The sequence below is a fragment of the Cheilinus undulatus genome, linkage group 12 (genome assembly GCF_018320785.1).
Source record: "Cheilinus undulatus linkage group 12, ASM1832078v1, whole genome shotgun sequence".
NCBI lineage: Eukaryota > Metazoa > Chordata > Actinopteri > Labriformes > Labridae > Cheilinus > Cheilinus undulatus.
This window is the reverse complement of record NC_054876.1, coordinates 21,162,046-21,182,913: the sequence shown is the minus strand read 5'-3', so window position 1 is coordinate 21,182,913 and position 20,868 is coordinate 21,162,046. Positions and strand designations below refer to the sequence as shown.

At 40.2% G+C, this 20,868-nt stretch overlaps 1 protein-coding gene across 5 annotated transcripts in view; it reads right to left on the bottom strand.

Moving 5' to 3' along the window:
- larp1 (La ribonucleoprotein 1, translational regulator) overlaps window positions 1-20,868 on the bottom strand; it is a 99,539-nt gene that overhangs the window by 56,951 nt on the left and 21,720 nt on the right. For 4 of the 5 annotated variants that reach the window (XM_041801800.1, XM_041801804.1, XM_041801803.1 and 1 more), the window contains exon 1: window positions 18,734-19,362. The exons of the other annotated variant lie outside the window; for it this stretch is intronic. In XM_041801800.1, coding sequence (XP_041657734.1) covers window positions 18,734-19,112 — 379 coding nt within the window. In that variant the 5' untranslated portion in view covers window positions 19,113-19,362. Of the gene's footprint in view, window positions 1-18,733; window positions 19,363-20,868 lie in introns of those variants that run through there. 5 annotated transcript variants of the gene reach the window in all.

Here is a 20,868-nt window from a genome sequence, read left to right as displayed (position 1 = left end):
TGATCCGATTTTAATGAGAGATTTACTAAACTAAGCGAGAGTAAAGTTTATTGGCCGTCCGTGTGTAACGTAAACAGTTTTGCGCCACGCCAAGTGACGCGATACCCATGCGACACAACGAATCGATACACAAATTCATTGCCGACACATTTAATTATCCATTTTTATTGATTTTATCAATTCATTATTGCAGCCTTAGTCACATAAGCCCCGCCTTTACAGAGAAGGTTTTTCAAAGCAGATGTCCGTTTGAGCTAAATAGAAGCCATAAAATGCAGATTTTTACCAGTCTGGTGCAAATGTCAGAAATAACACCAGCATTGATGTTTTATCAAAGTTCAGTCAGATACTTCAGTGTACAGATGAAAAAAATGTTTAAGTGCTCACTACTCCTTTAAATAAAAGTGACATAAGTCCACACTGGATTGGAATGCCACAGCAGTTACATAGCAAAGTGTCTGAAAGGGAAAATGCACCATTTATCTTTTAATCATCTTCTCTGATGCTAGGTCTAGCCAGCATCCAAAAACCAGAGAAGATAGTGACTACTCTCACTTGAGGTCCTCCCTCTTTTCACCGTCTTCTCTCCTCTATGTGTTTATCCACCACGTTCTCCTCTCAGCACTCTGGGCCGGCTGTTGCAGCCTACCGGGCACGCCCGACTGCCAGAGGCTACCATTAACATTAGTCACAACCAACCCCCGCCAGCTCGCATTAACTACTATCTCTCCCTCTGTCTGGACTAATCTGCTACTTCTGTTCAGTATGTATTGTTGGCTTTTTGCGTGATCAGTTTGCACATCGAACACACTCTACTGCCTCACTTAATTCAGATTAAAACAGCAGCTGTCTGTCAGAGCGCTGTTCTCTCTACATTCACTCTGTATCTCCTGTTTCACCACACCCAACAAACTCATTTTTTCTCAAGAACTCACCGTGTACAACCCTCAGGTGGAGTCCAAAGAAAAATTCCCATGAGTGGTGCAGCACACATACACAGCAGTGACAATACCTGCTCCAAAGCCAACAGGGTATTGCTAGAGAATCCTATAAATAAACTTTGTGCCACGTCGGCTCTGCAGGCTTAGATAAACACAGTGAAGCATTGGGAAACAGACCCAGGCAACAACCAGATGCTAGGACTCTGTGCTGGCTAAAGCAAGTTATAGTGAGCTATAAAGAAAATTCAGTCATCACTGTGAGGTCTAGAAAGATGTACTTATTTGGGCTCTGATTCTTCCTAGTGATATTTGCCAAGACAGTTACAAAATCTGATCAAATATGCATCAGAATCTCAAGACTGAATCTGCAATCTCTGAAAAAATGAGTAAACAAGGAAAGGACTTGTTTACAGTCTAAAAATATTGGTTACATAAATGTCATAGGTGTTATTTTGTGTAAAAGGATTTTGCCCCTCGCTAAACCCCTCCCTAAACGGCCACTGTCCAACAGCTGATACTCCAGGTGTGGAGTGTTGAATTTTTCACTTACCTTAAGCTGAAAAACCAACAGAAGAGATGACTGATATGAATTGTAAAAAAGTGTGGTAAACCACATAAACAGAAGCCTTGATTTAGTTTAGCTAGCAAAGGGCCAATGTTAGCACACATAATAAAAGCTGGCTCAACAATGGCTGAAAATGTTATCATGTAGGTTACTGAGTTACTCTGCTGTACAAAAGCAATGTTATTCAACTATGATAATACTGCCTGAGTCAAATATTTCTGCAGGGGCTTATAAGGACCACGAGACATCGCCTTCTCTCTCCCCTGCTCTCTATCTGTTCTTCGCAGACATTGATGCTAACATGTACATTTTGTTGAGATTATAAAGGGACTTTAGGGATGTGAATCTCTCCTCAAGACAATTCGATTCGAATCTCGATTCACAGACTACGATTCAATTCACTGACGATTCATTAAAATACAAAACGATTCGGTCCGGTCCGATTCGGTCCGGTACAATCTGATTATATAATCAAAATACATTTTTGCTAGAACAAAAATTAGCATAAAACGGGGAAAACAAAATAATTTCATAATAATCTAAGTTTATTTGATCTTATTTATAAAACAGCCTAAATGCCAGGCCTCCTGTGCTAACATTCTGAAATTATGTTTAAGAAAGTTTTCATTACACCCAGGTGCCCAGGTGTCTTGCTTTGACATTAAATTTGGAGATAAATATTAAAATGAGTTTTTGCTGGTACATGTTTGTCCTTCTGTACTTGTAACTTCCTTAGTATTATTAATTCCAATAACAGTATAAACTAAATATTAAATTTTCCCAAGAAGCACAAATTAAAACAAATTTAAAGTCACAAGGAGATTTGGATAGACAGAGCTCTGTGTGTCTGCTAGCACAGGAGAACAAGGGGTTAAAATAATATTGAAAATAGTCAAATTAAAACAGCTTTCTATACATTTTTTTCCTTTCATAATTCCTCTTAATGTGAGTATTCAGTCTACGTGTCCCAAAAACATGGTTATTTCCTTTCTCTGTGTATCTGACCGTTCTTGATTGTTTTCATTCTTGAATTAATTCACTGGAGAACAGCTGATCTACAGCTCAGTGAAGTCCTCTCTGTTTAATATCATATCAGTGGGCTCAGATGTATTGATTATGTCACCAAATCAATCACTCCCAACAACACATTACGGTTGCAAACCCCGTGAATAAAGGGGCTGTTGTTATGGTGATAACTGAAGACTTCTCCAAGTTGTAACTCAGTAAAGTTTTTATGTTCGGTTCTGTTTGTGCTGCGTTTAGTGTAAGCATCTTCGCTAAACTTTAGCTCCGCCGTCTCAACAGGTGAGATTTATGAGCTGCCGTAGTTCTTAATCGCATTTCTCCAAAGCATACAGACAGGCAGACATTTCGAAAGTTATCCTTCCTTCATATAAAGTCCACATGACTTTTTCCTGAGGTGCAGAACTGTAACTGAAAGACGTTTAGGCGACGACCAGTAAAACACATCCAGCTACCTAGCAAGCACCTACAGCGAACGGAACTCTCGTTTAAAGGTAAAAGGTCACCATGGGCTGCACGAGATTACAGACGCTGAGTCAGAGCATGGTGGAACAGGCGATGAAAACAAACAGCAGAGTCTCAGTGAACCGATCAATATCGTAAAACCGGTCCAAAGACCGGTTCGTGCTGCATTTTTACCGATCCAGGGCCCCACGGACCGATGCACTCGGACTGCTATCGTCAAGATTGGTTAACCGATCCATATCGCACTATCTTTACACACTAAGGGACTTTATACAACATATCTTTTGGCCAGTGGGAGTCGATTCTGTGATGGAGGGCGAAGCAGTGACACTCACACCGCCACTTAAGTACAAACGTCCTGCATCTTTGTGTAAAAGATGTGTTGTTTGTATTCAGAGCACAACAGCTGTGAAACAATCAGAACACAATATACTCTGCATCACTGCTTTGTTTGTGTTTCTCTCCTGGATTGCCACCGCTGTGCGACACCCCCCCCCCCCCAGCACTTCTCTCTTTTTCACCCCAATGTTGTCTGACCAACAAGTCTGGTCAGATGACAGCTCATTAACCAATCAGCCATTTGACTGGAAGGTGTCAGTCCTAGTTACTGTTGTACCTGATGCATGTGTGAATAAAAGCACATTTAGTTTACCCCTGCTTTAAGTAAAAGAACTGTTAGAAATATTTTGAAAGGCTCTCATTTGCCAAGTGCTAAATAAGAGGGAGCAGGAACAGCACACAGAGTTTAGATAATCAACTTAAAATCACCTTATAATACTGAGTCAGATCTCACATGAAAACCTAAAGATTTCCTGTGTTAAAAGCATCAGTAAATCAGGAGTGTCTAACACAGCCTGCAGTCTGATGGTGCTGCATGCAGAGCAGAGCAGAGAGACGTCAGAGGAGGGAAGCCTGACTGCAAGAACCAAATATGGAGGAAACAGTCAGAGCCGGCAGAGCGGCTGCCACAGACACACGCGTCAAAGGCTCTCCTCGGCGTCACATGATCAGTGTGGTGACATCACCATCATGCAGAGTAAGAGGCTCAGACAGCAGAGAGTCAGGAGGCGTCTCCCAGGGTACGCTGAGCTGCAGAGACAACCAGTGTAGACACAGAGACACACAGACCAGGTCATATAACAGCAGAGTGACCTGGACATCACAAATCTCCCCTGACAATGGCCTTGACGTTAAACCCTTTAGCTTTGTGTCCAAGTTAGTCAGTAATTATTATCTCATTAATATAAAGTTGATCTCATTTAAACACAAACAAAGCACAGTCAATAATCAGCCTGAAGTCAGCTCTACATCTTTTATTTTAAGCTGATTTAGTGATTAAACGCTGCTCGTTTCTATTTAGTTCAAACTCCTCAGCCTAAATCAGTCTCATGTTTCTGGAACGCATGCAATGAATGTAAGCCTGAACTGCAAACATTTAAGAAGATTATTTTTAGTGTCTCAACTTACTTCACTCTTACCTATTTTAAGTATAATTTCCCTGACAAGGTCTTAAGACATTGTAAGTCTGGATTTAAATCAGCCGAAAAGAAATTGAGCTTAAGTTAGTGGCATCTTGGCTCGCAGCCTCAATAATGAAGAACATTTTAATGTGTTTAATTGCTTTACAACGTTCTTACAGTATTATTCATCCCTAAAGTCACTTCATTTTGGTGCTTTTATTTCAAGCCACATCTTGCAGGACTGTCCTCTAAGCCTGCAGATCACACCCATGGTCTGGAGGACCTTTTACTGACTACTTACTTTTGGAGTTCTGCCATGTCACTTCTCCCTCACCAACCAATCAGCATCAATCAAGGGCAGGACTTCTGATGTCAGCTTCACAACAATGACGGCAGAGAAAAGTCTAGAACTTCTGCTTATACCAAAAGATGATTCATGTACATTGTCTTTATATTTTCTTGGAGATACTTAAAGGAAATTTTTAGCACACAGTTATTTAAAAAAGAGAAGGGTGTCCATACAAAGAGAAGCCTAACTTTCATACCCTAGAAAGAGTGGGCACTAGTGAAGAGTGCTCTAAAACTGAGGTTGTGGGAGCTGTCACCCCAAGAAAAGCCATAATCAGAGGATCTCCTTGCTGTATCATCAGCAGTAAGTGAATTGCTTCCAAAAGCAGTCAGGAAGCTAAAATATTCATTTCTATTTGATAAAGTAAAGGCTTAGATGAGGGTTATTATTAAATACCTTGTCTTATTCCTTGACATTCACTTCTTACTTAGACTACTTTGAGTACGTATGTTGTGCAGGCCAACATTGGAGCAGTGGGTATACTTAGTAGGGGTGTACATCACCTGTTTTATAAAGATATGTCAGTGTCGATATTCTGGACAACCACACAATATCACAAAATTTACCACAAGAAAATTCAATATAGGAGCCTACAGTCTAAATCAAACAATTTAATGCACAATAAATCTGAGTAAAGCACATTAGCTGCTTATTTCTGTGTTTTGTCACCATGATAAGGCGTTACATTAAGCAGTATGAGGGAGGTTCCCCACTAAGACCCCTTGTAACCACCATTGTCGGGGGGAAGTGCAATTTTACAGCTCATAAAAACACAAAATGCTTTGCTGACTCAGTTGTGTCACAAGTAAGATATCCGTTGAGAAGATTTATTTTCCCAGACAAATTTAGATCCTACAGCCTTGAATTTTCTCATGAATTAGCTCATATAGTGCTGCACTTTCTGCTTACATGCACAGCTGATGAAGGAGACATGAGTGTTTACAGGCCGAAGTTTACATGTGAAAAAAGATACAATCATTCCCAAAATTCACAGCATGGATTAGGGCTGGGCAATTAATCAAAATTTAGATTAAACCGCAATATGACCTACTGCAATTTTCAAATCACAAAAGCTGCAATACTTGTTTAACCCAAATTGTGTGACAAAATAGCAGTTGAACAATTTTTTTACAGCAAAAATGTCATGCTCTTCACATTGGGCAAACATTCAAGTTTAAAATTCTTAGAATAGTTTGCAAAAAAATATACTTTCCTCATTTATTATTTCTTTCTCCATCAAAATGAAAATGACATGAAATGATCATTCCCTTCATTACAAAAATTAAAATCCATTTTGCAAAATGAATAAAAATAATCCCAATTAAATATTTGTCAAAATCGTTTAGCCTTAGTGTAATCTATCCAATATTGAGTTGGTCATACTACAGAATGTTTGCATTGTTTTGCTGAAAAATACATTGGGCAAGGAACCCAGAAAAAATAATTGCAATAATCACAATATTGGAAAAAAATAATTGCAAATAGATTATTTTCTAAAATCATTTAGTTCTAGCATGGATATGAAAATCCTACTTTAATCAAAAAATAGTGTCTGTTTATAGCCTTTAAAAAAAGAAACTTCCAATTTATCCTCCTGTCATGTCCTGAAACTAGCTGTCTGTGATTTGCCAAATTGAACAGCAGGCAACATCATCCGATGGCTTGATTTGAGCAGCCACAGTCCGCTTCAGACAGCTGCAACAGTCACAAACGATGTCCTAAAATAGGCTTGTTGTATCGCAAATCTTTGGTCTGAACCGGGCAGGGCAGACTGGAGCAGATCCTGAAAAAAGCCCCTCCGTCTAACAACTAGGAAATGTGTTGTGAATCAGAAATCTGTTTGAACTGAAAATCAATTCTGTATCAAATCATGGACCCCAGAATCAGAATCAAATTGAACTGAATCTTGAAGTATTGAAAGAGTCAAGCCCTTAATAATGACACGGTTAAAGGCAATGGTTTCAAGTACTTATACACGTCAAATGGACATCGGCTGGCCTACATGTACAGCTCTTCATCAAACTGATGTAGAGGCATAAATATTTCCCCATTGTTGTGCAACATTACGTTTTAAATAGAGCTTCCTCCACATTTGAAAGAAAGTTCATTGCATTTCCTGTTTGTCCTTCCTCACAGTAACAGCTCTCCATGTATTCACAGAAAGAGTAAATGTGGATATTTGAGAGTGCAAACAAGAGTGAAACTGAACTCCTGAACACCGAGATTACCTTTCAGCCTTAAGTGTAGAACATAAAAGACTCTCACAAACAACTTTCTCTACAGCTTAAGCTCAGCTTTATAGGTCAGCCATAGCTAACACAAAAGAGCAAAAATGTGCAGGCTGTCCTCTGCAGAGGCCTCGATGAAGCTGCATGTTTTTCAGTGCAGGGAATGACACAGCTACACTTTAACCTTGTAAGAAATGGTCAAAGATGACACTGCAGATTTTTGCCTCTCAGGCAGGAACAACAGAAGTGAAGTCACTCTGGAAGCAGAGCTGCGAGGATTAAACTGTGGTGTGTGTTTTTGGTGAAGGTAGCCAAGCAGCAGCTCCAGCTAACCTGCCAACAAGCTGCAGCTTCTGACTCATCTTGATCCTCTGCTATATCCAGCGTGCCGGTCATTAAAACTACAAACCCTACGGGCTGCGGTCAAACTGAAAGAGTAGAAATAGTTTAAGGAGTAGATGTAAAAACAGACATCAGCCACAGTCAAATTTGTTCATTTTGCCCTCAGCTGCAAAAAATTTCAAATAATTTTGATACCCAGAAAATTGGACACATCCTTGTACACTCGGTCCACACCCAGAAGAGGGAGGCTATCATACAGTCCAGACACAACCATTGACAGATAAACCAGTTTGAGATGGACCGCTTCAGAGAAGAGCTCATCTGAACCAGCTGACAAGAGTCAAATGGTGTGTATGCGTGAGGCTCGTCTGTGTTTGTGATGCCAAAAGTAGAGGAAGAGTAGAGTAAGAACACTAGGCTGCTAACTAGCTTAGCAATTAGTTAATCTGCACCAGAGTTTGTGGTGTGAAGCATGTCAAGAATAAAAGTTAAACTAGTCTGTGGTTCAGTTCTAAACAAATTACTTTAATCTTTTAGTGAGTTTCGAAAGATTTTCTTTCTATTTTTAAATTCTGTTCAATTTTGTTGCATTTATAATCCTTCTATCTTTAATAAAAGATGCCAGTTGTCCATGGTCAAAGAGAATCCATTCAAATGCCTCTGTTTGTATCACAAAACCAATAAAACAAGTTTTTCAACTGTCTAAGATGAGGGGAAAAGGTTTAGCATTTTAGCTTGGCAAAATCAAAGAATTTATTTACTCTGCTGATGGTTTATTTCTGATCGACTTAACACTGAAGTTGCTGAGACTTTGGATGCTAAAGATAAGGCCTGTACAATTAATCCCACTTGCATTCATTTACTACACACACACTTGTTTGTGTCATATTGAAAATACAATTTCAAGTATAAAATATTTTATGCAGAGATATGAAACCACAACATTTTAAAGCAGTGCTGAGGGTAAATTGGTACCAAAATGACCACACAGCCCTACTCCAGAGGCTAACTGTGTGAGTCCCATGTGCTAACTGACCTGTTAAGAGTTAAAACATGAGTGTGTTAAATGGTGGTGATTGTTCATATGACTCTGACAGAGGAGTTGGAGATTGAAAAACTCACATAGAAAAGGAGACAATGCTGCCCACAATGCCACAGCAAAACTCTCTTCCACCATAACCTCCAGTCATGCAGACACAACATCCCTCCCATGAGCTGGCCAACCAGCCAAACTCCACACTGTTCAAACCATTTCACTTCACTTCAGAGGAAGCAGCAGCGGTGGTGGTGACAGCCTGTCCTGCAACAGTAGTTCCACTACAACACAACACATGCAGCGCTCCCTCCAGGTTCATGACCTCTGCTGGGTCTTGCCACATCATAAAACCAGACTACAAACAGCTCCTGGGGTGTTTGACGACTGGTGGAGGGGCTCCAGATCCTTCATAGCCACAGAAAAAGAGGACGAGAGTCACAGAGGTGGGACAACTGTGGCCGACAAGAGAGACATCCGTGCTAATTTTGAAACAGCAGCCTCCTTACAGAAGCATACTACAGCTTCCAAATGTTACACTCTGAAGTAGAGTTTGCAAGTAAAGACTAAAAAACAGTCCCAAAAACATTCACTAGTTAATATTTATAAGTTGTTCCGAACCAGAGATGGATGTTTGATGGGTTAAATAATAAAAATGCACTGCACAGTCATGTACACATACAGCACAATGTGTTACTAATCATTTCTTTTTTCAGATGAGCCATCAAACACTGAAGTAATCAGCAAACTTGGTAGAAGTTTTGTTATATAAGCTGCAAAAGTTTGGCCCAACACCCCCTTTCTACCCAAAGGTTCAAACAGAGAAAGGCTGAATTTGCAAGTGTTAATTAAGGTTACCAAACATGCTAAAGGAATGCTAATGCATCTCGCCAGAGCATTTACATTCATTCATTCATTTGGTCGACCTGCCAGTCCGTCCTGATTGCTCGACTCGTGGGTCTAACACGTCAGCTAAAATACGGCAACGCAGGTCAGGTTACATTTCTCATGACAATAGAAAGAAAACAGTCTTTAAATGAAGTTGAATTGAAAAATGCTTCATGTAGGCAAGACTGAGAATCTGTTCAGTGTTGTGTTACTTATCTCTGTGTCTTAGTGGAGTAAGGCTAAAGATAGCCATGTAGTAAAATATCCTTAATTCGCTCACAAAACTTGTTTTAATAATTTGGAAATGACGACAGAGCATGTTTATTCATGATAAAGTTATTATTAATATTTAAATATGTTTTGATCATGAAAGTGTACAACAGATAGAAGCAGATAATTTCACTAAATCTGTTTAACACTGAATTCACATTAACATAATGCAAATCTATAGGATTCTTTAAAAAATGGGCTCTTCCAATGACTTTATTTTGAAGTTAAAGAGGGTCTGAGATCAGTCAGAGTATGCATTAATTGTTGGGCTCTAGTTTAACCTGTTCATATTTTAGTAAAATGAAATCATTTTTGATTTATCAGGATGGAAAGTTTCTCAGGACTGTGAAGATCTTCTCTTTCCCTCTCTGTGTCTCCTGTTCTGTTCTGTACACAATACTGAGGCTGTGGAGCCCCTTGAGTTGTGCCTAAAGGAAAACAGCACATGCACCCACTCAGCAAGCATTACAGTGAAGCCATACAAACACCAACAAACTGGAAGCATGTGTGCTGAACAGCAGCAGAGCAGAAAGGAACTCTACAACTTTTTACACAGACTGGAGTTCCACTTTCACTGTGAAATTGTTGGCTTTAAGCACAAGGGGACATTTATAGAGCAAAAATGTTAACGTAGAAATATGTGACACAGCACATTAAAAAGTCTTTGCAGTTGAGTTATATCAAGTAAAATCAGTAAACAGAAACATCTAGTCATCTTGTCATTTCAGAAGAAACAGTATAGGTTTATATCTCAGCTTTGGTTTAGAACTGTGCATTTACTGAAACCGCCATGGCCATACAAGTATCTGCAATAAATACATCTTAATCTCAATTTTTCATTATATGAAAATTATTTTTAGTAAAAAAGAAATGCATTCTCATTCACTTAGAAGGGAAGCCTGGGATATTGGTCATGCTATCTCACCTTTTTAATGTGACAGCATGACCAGATGAAGCTCAAGATAGCAATCAGCTTCCATTAGATTAACTGGTGCCCATTCAGCGATGGAAAAAAAAAAAAGCTTTTTGGATTTATTTTGGTTCCAGGTGTGACATGCTGCAAACATGGCTCCTGTAACAAACCTGAAGAGCAGATAAACCCTAAAAGATGAGATATAGCTAACATGCACTTTTATTATGCACACTTATTTATGTCAAAATACTGCCTTTGACACAGTTATTTTTATATTTAATGTTTCCACACAGCATAATTTTCTCATATCTGCAGGCTGCCTGGTTCTACATCTAAAATTTGGCATTATTATATAGGCACAGTAGGGTATTGCTGACCCAGGTAAAGACAAAGGTCCATGCAGTTATTTTACAGCTGGTGCACTTATTACAGATAGACTTGATTGAGTACCACTGAGCATATCCATAAGGCCCCTCTCTTAAGGCAGGATACTTGAGTTGTATCAAAACGACTAGGGATGTGTACCAAAAACCGGTACTGGTTGGTTGGTCAGTTATTCGGCTAAACTGGGGATGGAAAAGTAAACCAGCACAGCTTAGTTTGGATCGGCACGGCTGTCATTGTGTAAAGCCCTATCTATGGGTGCCTGCTGAGCTACACCAGCACTAAGAGTGCATTTAAAACTATATATCTATATATATGTCAAAAATCCAAATATCCTGCATTCCTACTTGAAACCAAGGTACAGTCTGTCTTCATACAAATACTTTCTAAAGGTGCGCTGCCTGGCCACTCCAAGAACATTTGAGATCATTTATCAGGACAGTAAATAGATGGAAAAGTAATAAGCGTCACAGATACGTGGAGGTGTGACTTTACCACACTCCAGGCTAAAAACTTGCTCAGATCACACACCAGCCACTCAATTCTAACTGACATCACGGAAATACATTGTCAGTTAGCTAAAGTGCATGACATTTGACTAAACAATGTTAACAACAATAAAATCCATACACAATACAGTAGTCACAGCTTTAGCTGCTGTGGTGCAGCTCAACGAGGATTCACTGAGCCGAGGGTGAGTGAGGATATTAAAGTGGTACAAAGATACAAGAGCAGATTTTGTTAACTATTTCAGTTCATATATATTCATTTAAGTCGTTTAACTACGTTGAGGAAACCTGACGCTGCACATAAACTATTGGCTCATTTACAATGAGGACCATAGGTTGTTGATTTAACACCAGTATCAGCTGGATCAGTACAAGCAGACACACAAAATCAATTGTTCAAAATTACCTGGTGAATCAAAATAAAATACAGAAATGTACCAGACTGACCATTAAAGTTGACAGGACCTCTTGCGCTAGTCAAAATGAGATAAAGCTTCAGCAGACTCAAAGTAAAAAAAAGCACGAGCATCTGAAAAAAGTTGATTCAGACTCAAATTCACTAGGCTCATTCTAATGTTTTTACACAGTAAGACATTTTCTTTTTTATCACAACATGAAAACTCCATAGATCCATACGCATGAACAGAAAAAGACTACACAATCGCTTGTAAGGCCTTTAGATGTAACTGCTAGTTTGGGTTTCAGTGTAAGCTCCCATCACCTGTACCTAATATTTTGGATGTTGGACTATTTTCACTGAGACTGTTAGAAATGATTTCATTCACTAGACTGTCAGAAATTATTTCATTCACTAGACTGTCTGCTGAGTTCAAAGTGAACTGAAAATCAATGTGTTCCTTGCTTTTCTGAGGTTAAAGAACATACAAAATAAGCAGAGGACGTCTGCTTATAAATAGAGACGTCGACTCTTGTTTTGAAAGACAAATTGGGCAACATTTATTGCTAATTCACCTTAAACTCCATCAGGGGCAAAAACACACTGACTGAGCCTATTCAGAGAAACTGAGCTGTGCTGTCTGACCCATTCACCTTCAAAATACCCAGAAAAGTGTTGCTAGAATCACCTTTTCACTTTAATTCATAGAAAAGTCAGAATAAAAAAATACCTAACTTTGGTTCAATTTCTCAGAATCAAATTTCGAGGCATTGTTACAGTAAACTCCAACATCCAGGAAAACATACAAAACAAATAAACTGTTGATCCAGGGAACACATTTTCTCACTGCACAAACAACGAAACATGAACTAGCACAGAGTCAGAGTCAGCTAAATGCCAAACATTAAATGTCAGAGCATTTCAACACTACATTCAGAGCTGTCTTTTGACCAGACTGACCAGATTTCACCTGCCAGGATTAAGAACTGCTGTAAGACTTCAGGCTGTAGTAATAAGAGGTGAAAACAAGGGAAACAAAAGCAGACAGTGGCTCATTTAACTGTTTTTACTACACCCTCAATTGTCTCTGACTTCTATGACTACCACTGCACTACATGAAGTCATCAGTTATTTGGTTCTGCAGCTATATAAAGGTGTAAACACTGAATAGTGAACACTTGAGAGCCTTGAAATTTCACTTTTCAAACTTCATAACCACGTTGACAAGTAATCATGCTTTTATGCCTCTATGACAAAGCAGGATTGCTTTCTGTGAACATCCCCTCAGACCTCTCCTGTAAGAGTTTCTACCCAGCATGCCTTGGGGCAGATATTCAAAGGGTCAAATGTTTGGTATAACAAGGTGAGAGTGGCTGCCATCATTCAAGCGATCCTAGTTTTAAACACCCATAATGAGTCAGCTGATGATCTGATCAACAAGTGGTGGGTGATCATGAAAATTAATCACTGATAATAAAGTTGGATGGTGTACACTAACCTGAATGGATGTGCTAGAATACACGTTGTTTCTATTTTTCTGTTCAGTTTTGTAGTTTTCTAATACTCTAGGTATTTCCTTGCATGTATTGTGGACTTGCTCCATGACAATGGTAGTAGTGGAAAGTGTTGTATGGCGTCCCAGTAGGGAAGGACCAAAAATGAAACTGCAGTAACATTTTCACTAAAATTTGCATTATTTTGATTATTAGCAGTTAACCCAGTGTCATTAGCTGTCTGTATTCATTAGTGCAGGGATAAGGGCTGAACCATATATAGTTTGGCAAACACAACAGTGATGACTGCATGTGTGGTGGTCGAGTGGTGGGTGGTAAACCGGTATTAATACCGTCACCAGTAAAATTTTTGCACCAGAATGGATTTTTCCAACACCGTCATCACCGGTTTAAATGCCTATGTTGTGCTGTGATGCACACATGAGGAATATCTGCTCCCACAGCTGGTGGAGTGAGTGATTTGTGACAAGACAGTTCAGGCTGAGTCCAGTCACTAGCATGTTTAGTGTTAGCATTACATGTAGTCGGGTAACAAACCAAACCTCACCCACTCTTGCCATTGCAACTAAGCATGGTTAAGACAAGCAAAATGCGTGTTCTTTCCTCTCAAAGTTTCATCACTGTACCGTAATAAAGTCAGTGTGCCATCTCTGTCAGCCTACCTGGGGCTTTAACACAAGCTAAGTGCTGCTTTGGCCAGTCTCAGATTGTCTAGGGCCCAGCGCTGCAGCTATTCATCTTACAACGGTTTAAACAGCAGATTAAAGGTGTGTTTTTAACGTATGACTTTCTCTTCTACATCCAAACTGAGTCAAAGATCCAGGCTGCGACATTAAAAAAGAAGCTGTAAACTAGCTACAAAAATTTGCCGGTATGGCAGCTAAAACTAAGCTAAATCAATGTTAAACAAACTACCTCCGTCAAGCTCTTCACAGTAAAAGTCTGCGACTGTTATTTTTCTGAAACGCTTTCAATGTGAACGCCTTCATCAGGAAACATCAAGTTATTATCAGCTTAACACAACTCAGCAGGATAGAGATGAAATGTGAAATGTAAGACAGAAAAAAACCTAGAGAGACTTAAAAAAAAACCACACACATTTTTTTCTGTGCTCCTGTGCTTAGACATATACTGAGTATGCCATCAAAGGCAGGTTTTAAGGGGAGAAGGGAGTTTATAACACTTTGACTTGGATTCAAAAGCATTATCCCTTCTTATTTTTGTAATACTGTGATATAATACCGTTACCATCCAAATCAAGAAAAATACCGTGATATGATTTTTAGGCTACATCTCCCAGGCCTATGATAGCCACATCACAGCGACACCACCCAAAGTACTGAGGAAGAATGATATAATTGGCATGATAACAGTATCTGCTACACATGTAAAGGTATTGATAATATTTGGAATCATGCTGACAGAAGCTTCTTAATACTGTCATGGACATGTGACCGTTTAAAATGACAGGTAGGTCTTCAGGGCAAAAAGTAACATTTTTTTAGTGGAGCAGAGCAAAGGAAAGCGAGAACTAGAGTAACCATCAGCCCTGGTGTTTTTATTTTATCACAATAAATACCATACTGTGGACTTGTTACCTAAGTATTATTGTCCTGTGAAATTTTGATACCGTTAGATCCCTAGTATCTGCAGATATTAGCTCAAAAATCTAAATATCAGTATCAGATATAAACATTTCTGCCTATATTTACAGCGGCAGTATAAATCATATATTAGCCTTAAATATTTTCCAAATGTATAACTGCACAATCAGGTATGGGTCACTGCCACACACTCAACGGGATCCACCATGAGCCATTTTGAATGTAAAACTTCCCTGCTACTCCCTCTGCTACACTTGACTCGGCCTTTCTTTGCACAAGAGACACATGGTGTTGTTTTACAAAAAAAAGTGTATATACATCAGTAATGGCTAAAATAAGTTTGGACATATGGGGCTATCAGACAGCGGCAATTACTGTGCATCCATACCAAAGCACATCATGCAACCAACTGCAGTGTTTGATAGAAACCAAAATCTACAGTTTTCTTGTTCTGGCAAGAGATCTAATCACAGTGCATGCAGAGCCTGTCTTTTGTGAAAACGAGAAAATATACAGGCTACAGGTGACATTGTAGCTGTCACAGATACACAGGCTTGATGCTCAATCACAGTTTGAACATTTTCTATGCAATCAGAAGTACCTTTTACTAGTTTGTAAACACTCTCAGCACTGTCAAAGGAGCAGATTTTCCCCTTTTGGTTATTTTTAGTGGCTCCAGCTGCAGAGCACATGGTTAAGTGTTGAGAATCACTGGCTGCTATTGGGAGCTTTTGCCTAATCAGATAAATCATGGGACTGTTCATTTAGACTTAGCATACCTTTTTAGATATGGCTGATGCAAAATGCTACAAGTAAGAATCAAGAGCCCCATGATTTTATAAATTCATGAAGAAATGTGAAATTTCAACTTCTCTACATCAGCATTTCAGATATGCTCGTCTGTATGTAGGTGTGTGAGATTCAAAAATAGAGAAAATAACGTATGGTTGAATTTTTTATTGATGAGCCTGCTTTATGTTGTGGTGCTGTCAATTTCTTCAAAAATTGCAAGATATTGCAGAATGGAAAAAATTCTGCAATCAGTTTTTCGAACAACTTATTGCCCTACATGGGATAATGTGTACTAGAGCTGGTCATTCAGAATTCCCATAAATGAAGTGGAACAGAACTTATAATGTAATCTTTGAACAAGCTGCTAGGCCCATGGAAATAAAACACCACCTTTCAGATGGTGCTCTTGTTCAAGGACACACAGAGTACACATGACTGATTAGAGAGCAGTTTGCCAGCTAAAAAAGTGCTTTACTTTTTGGTGAGCAAACAATCATCTTGATCAAACTAGAAAGGACAAGTCCTACATGAATAGATAAAAGATTCAAACAAAGTCAAACAGATCCTTTCGAATTAGAGGATAGAGCAGATTTTCTCATGATAAAGATACATCTGCATTTACATGGAAATGTTCACAACTATATTATCACTCCTGGAAAGTCTGTTTTTGGATAAATGTTATTTACACACAACCTTGAACCTCCAAGGGGAAAAAACTTTGTAGTAAAAGGGGGCAAGAAAACTTTTCTAAACAACGAACAATCAAGTTTGAAGTGGTTCAATGTAACAAGTAAAGGCCAACAACTGTGTGGTTATCTCATTCCCATGGCTCAGGACCAGGCTTACATGGTGATTTGACAGTTTTTGGAGTACAACCATCAAACCCACCCTGACTGCTCCTGATTCAGGGTACAAGCTGTACCCTTGACCTTAAGTCAACATTAGTGAAACATGCCTCAACACACCAAGAAAATTAACAAGGTAGCATTCAAAAGTGGACATGTTGTTGGTTAGAACCATAATAACCAGATTCTGAATCTATCAAAACACAGGCTGTGTTCAGGAGAAAGCACACATGGCTGGGAAGCACAACACCACGTTAGTTTAATCAACAGAGAGCAGAGAGCAAGCTTCATGTGTGCAGCAATAATTATTTTAATAAGTAAAAGTTTCTATGTCAGTGTTTGTACGCAGCCGTCTATGAAAACATCCCCAGATGTATTTCACTAAGACGTTATTTGTTTATGTTTGTTCGTCTTGGGCAAGAGTCATGTAGTGCAGGAACCATTATTTCTCTCACCAGCTTGCCTGTTAGCTTACATGCTAACGAGAACTAACTGTGTACACAGAGACATACGCCGGGTTTACCCTGGCAAACAGATACACGACATGACAACTAGAACATTAACCGTGAAAAAAATAAGATTGCCCCATAAAAGCAAAGCTCCAGTTTCACGCTGAGCTTGGGTTTTCGCCGACCCAATGCAGCTAGCATGCTAACGAACTAACTGTTTGGTCATCAATGCTATTAGCCAACTAGCTAGCCAGCAGCGCCCATGCCTTTCTCTCGGGGAACACGTGGAGTGAACACGTGACGTCTCATAACAAACCTGCTCTTTTTTCGAGATTAAACGAGCAGATGTTAAAACATTGCTGTGTTTGTCATGTTGAGGAGCAGTAACTAAACGAATTACATGCTAGTATGTTCGACTCAACCTGACAATGTACAATAACGACCTAGAAGCTAAGCTAGCGACTAATTGGTAGAGGCTTGGGCGACGTGCTAGGCCAAAGGGGAGTCTCTCTCCGTATGTGCTATTGTTAGCAGGCTAAGCAGTCACACAAACGGTGTAACGGTTTGAAAAGTGACCGTGTTGACTGGAGAGTTCCAGTCGAATGCGGCAGTGGTTGCAGTAGTTAGGAAAGATTTTTAGGAGGAGAGTAATCGCAAATGCCTCTTTGGTATTTAACTCATAACAGATGTAATGAGTAGTTTTGCCATTCTAATAAAGAAGTCCGGGAAGAGGCATTCGTTGAGACTAGAGTATTTGTTGTAACCACGACAACCAAAGACGCATTCCGTTGAAAATCACTGTGTAACACGGTAACTCTTTAAGCCGTGACATCGACCAGGCTCGTGGCTTTTATTTGATGAGATGGGAGACATGGGCGGATGTGTTGCTAATGTTTGGCGTGGCTGTATGAAGAGAGCCGCCGCTGTATAAACACGTAAGCAGTAGTAACCACTGACTTAACTATGAGGCAACAGATAGGCAGCCTTTAAAGTCAAGTTCGAGTCACTGGTTAAACACAGGCATGCAGGGCAGTGGGCAAACAGTGAAATTTCAACCACTCTGACTTGTCTATTATTTTAGTCTAAACCACCGATGGATCAATGCACAGTGACAGTGCGGTTATTCCACCGATAACACAACCAATTCAAGCAAAACTACAGAAAGTCGACCCAGGGTGACTGACGAGTTTTTGCTAACGTGATGACACAATCACGCCAACTTCACAACGTGTCCACAAACGTGCAAGCTAGATATTTATATTTAAAAACCTTAAACAATTCAAATTGTGGCTAACGATAAATTAGGCAATCTAATCGTCTCATGGTTGGCTTAAAGTGAAGTGAGAGGAGCTAAATATGATTAACGGTTTTTAAAACTGACAATTTCACTAAGGAGTGAAAGTAAAATGTCAGTTCAGCCTCGTCATTGCCTAAAGTTGCAAGGAATGTTAATAGAAGGGAGTGCAACAAAAATCCCTCTGCAACCAACCACCCATGGGTCCACTCTGCCACCCTGAACACCAAGAATAGCCCTCACAGGGATGATGATGGGGAGGGGGGCTTTCATTCCAAATATAACCAGCTTGCAGGGAGCAACGAAGAGGGGCTTGTTTATGCACCCACTTCGCTCTTTTTTGGCTAAAAAATGCAACATGAGCCATGTGACAGCTGCTCAGTAGTCTCATGTGACCACACCTGGACGTACAGACAGCAAACACAACAGTGACAGTCCGTAAATCAACATGTAGGGAGGGGTACAAACCGTGGTGTGCTTGTCCATTCACGCTGACCACGGTCACCGCGTTCATTTTCCTAGTCCACGGGTTCACCTTGGGCGGGGGAGCTTCAGTAAACTCATTTCTGCCTTTAACACCCTCCTCGTTTTGCTTGTCGCCGTTGTCACAGCCTTCTTTGCCCTCCTCCGCCGCTCCTTTGGAGGTCTGCTCTTCCGTACCGGGGGTCCCTCCCTGTCCGGGGCTGCTGCCGCCGCTGCTGCTCCCGTGGTCGGCTACACTCGTCTGCCGTTTGGCCCCGTCTCCTCGGCCGCCCTCCTTCTCCAGCTCACCGCGGATCACTTTACCGTGTTCCTCCGCCTTCGCGAGCGGGTTGCCGGGCAGGAGAGTCTCCACCTGAGTGGCCATTTCCCACCACCGTCTTTCTTTTCCCCTCAGGATTACCAATCCTCCCCCCGGCCCGAATTCGGCTTCAGTTTCGAGGAAAATGAAGCTATTCCGCGGAGTCTGTTGCTCCTAGACCAAAAGATCTTCAGTCTAAGACGCAGAGCAGTCCGTGCCGAATTAAAACATATATAAAAATAAAGAAACGTGTCCCACGGCCTCACAGGATTACAACCTTAACTCCACCACAAGCAGCAATATGGATGATCCCCACCACGCGATAGCGGGGTACGCGCACGCACGTCGTAGAGGAGGAGTAGCCACGTAAAGTCGGGAGCGCGCTTTGGGGTCAGGTTGAAATGGTGCTTTCAAGTGCTTCAAAACCTCCTAAAACCTCTTAATTTCGAGTTTCGGAAGCCATAAAGAGCCACTTTTTTGGATGGATTCAAGTGCGTTAAGTTATTTGAATAAAAAACTGGGCTTTTTATTAACTACCCTGCTTGATCCAGATTAAGAGAGAAATCATCCAGCTCAATTTTGTGTTTTAACACATTTTAACCAACTCTTTTCAATTTTTGAGGGAGTTCAAGTTAAATATATATTCAACCACTTTACTTAAAGGTATAATTAAACCCACACACTCATTCATAAATAACAAATTAGATTAAAATAAGCCAGTTGAGCAGAAAGTGTCACAGTTTCCAATGCAACTTTAGCTATTATTCTATCATCGTAGAGGTGCAGCCAGGGCCTTGTATTTATAAAAAAAAAAAAAAAAAAAGGATTAATTGAATAATTTAAAAAAAAGTTGTAAATTTTCCAGGCCCCTGTCACTTATAGGCCCTCTTGCTTGGCCCACATCTAAGCTGGTTTGGTTCAGAGAAATACAAAGATGTAAAATGTAGTCCATTTATTCTTCTCTTTACTGTGGGATTAGATTATATCACCATCTCTGCCCTCTTTTGAGGAGTTGATCAGTCTCTGTAGCAGGTCAGATACTGCTGGCTAACATAAACCAGCAGTATCAGCTTATCACTGTAACACATGACGAAAAGATGATATCAAACATGGGTGTCAGAAGCCCTAAGAAGAGGGTGGGGCAATTTAGTGGGGGGCATGTGATAAGTCAGCAAACAAAGTGAGTTGATCTCCCTTTGAAAAAATTGCTAAGTTTTATAAAGCGACAATAATAACATTGAAACTGCAAGCAGAATGTGGAGCAGCCAGGCTTTTATTGTGAAAGCTGGGAACCCCTTTTAACCAGGGACTGCTGTTAGTCTGCTAAAATGGACTGATTCTTAGTGATTATGATTTACTTTCCCTCTTTGAAAATATCCTTGTGTCCATGTTTGTGGGGAAGAAAACATAGTAAACTACTGAGAAAGTGGACTGGTTTGACTAAATGCACCCTGAAAGTAGCCCAGGAAGGATATGTTGAGTTTGTGACATGGTTAAATCAAAGGGTCTAAATGAATTACAGCTAAAAGTGGGTGGGACTTGTCCCACAAATCCCAGATTTCCACAGTCTGGGGCCGAACTCTAAACTCCACGTTGACAACTCTCGCCCCCACAGAGTGAGGTTTATCAGAGACTACCTCCAGAATTTGGGAGTGGAGAGGACGCAATGGCCTGCCAGAAGTCCTGAACCCCAACCCCACTGAACACTTGAAGGGCAGCTTGGGCATGCTGTTCGTGGCATCGGACCAACACAACTACAATTGGGTGACTCGTGACAAATGCTGGTTGAAGAATGAGATGCTGTCCCACGGCAATGTGTGAC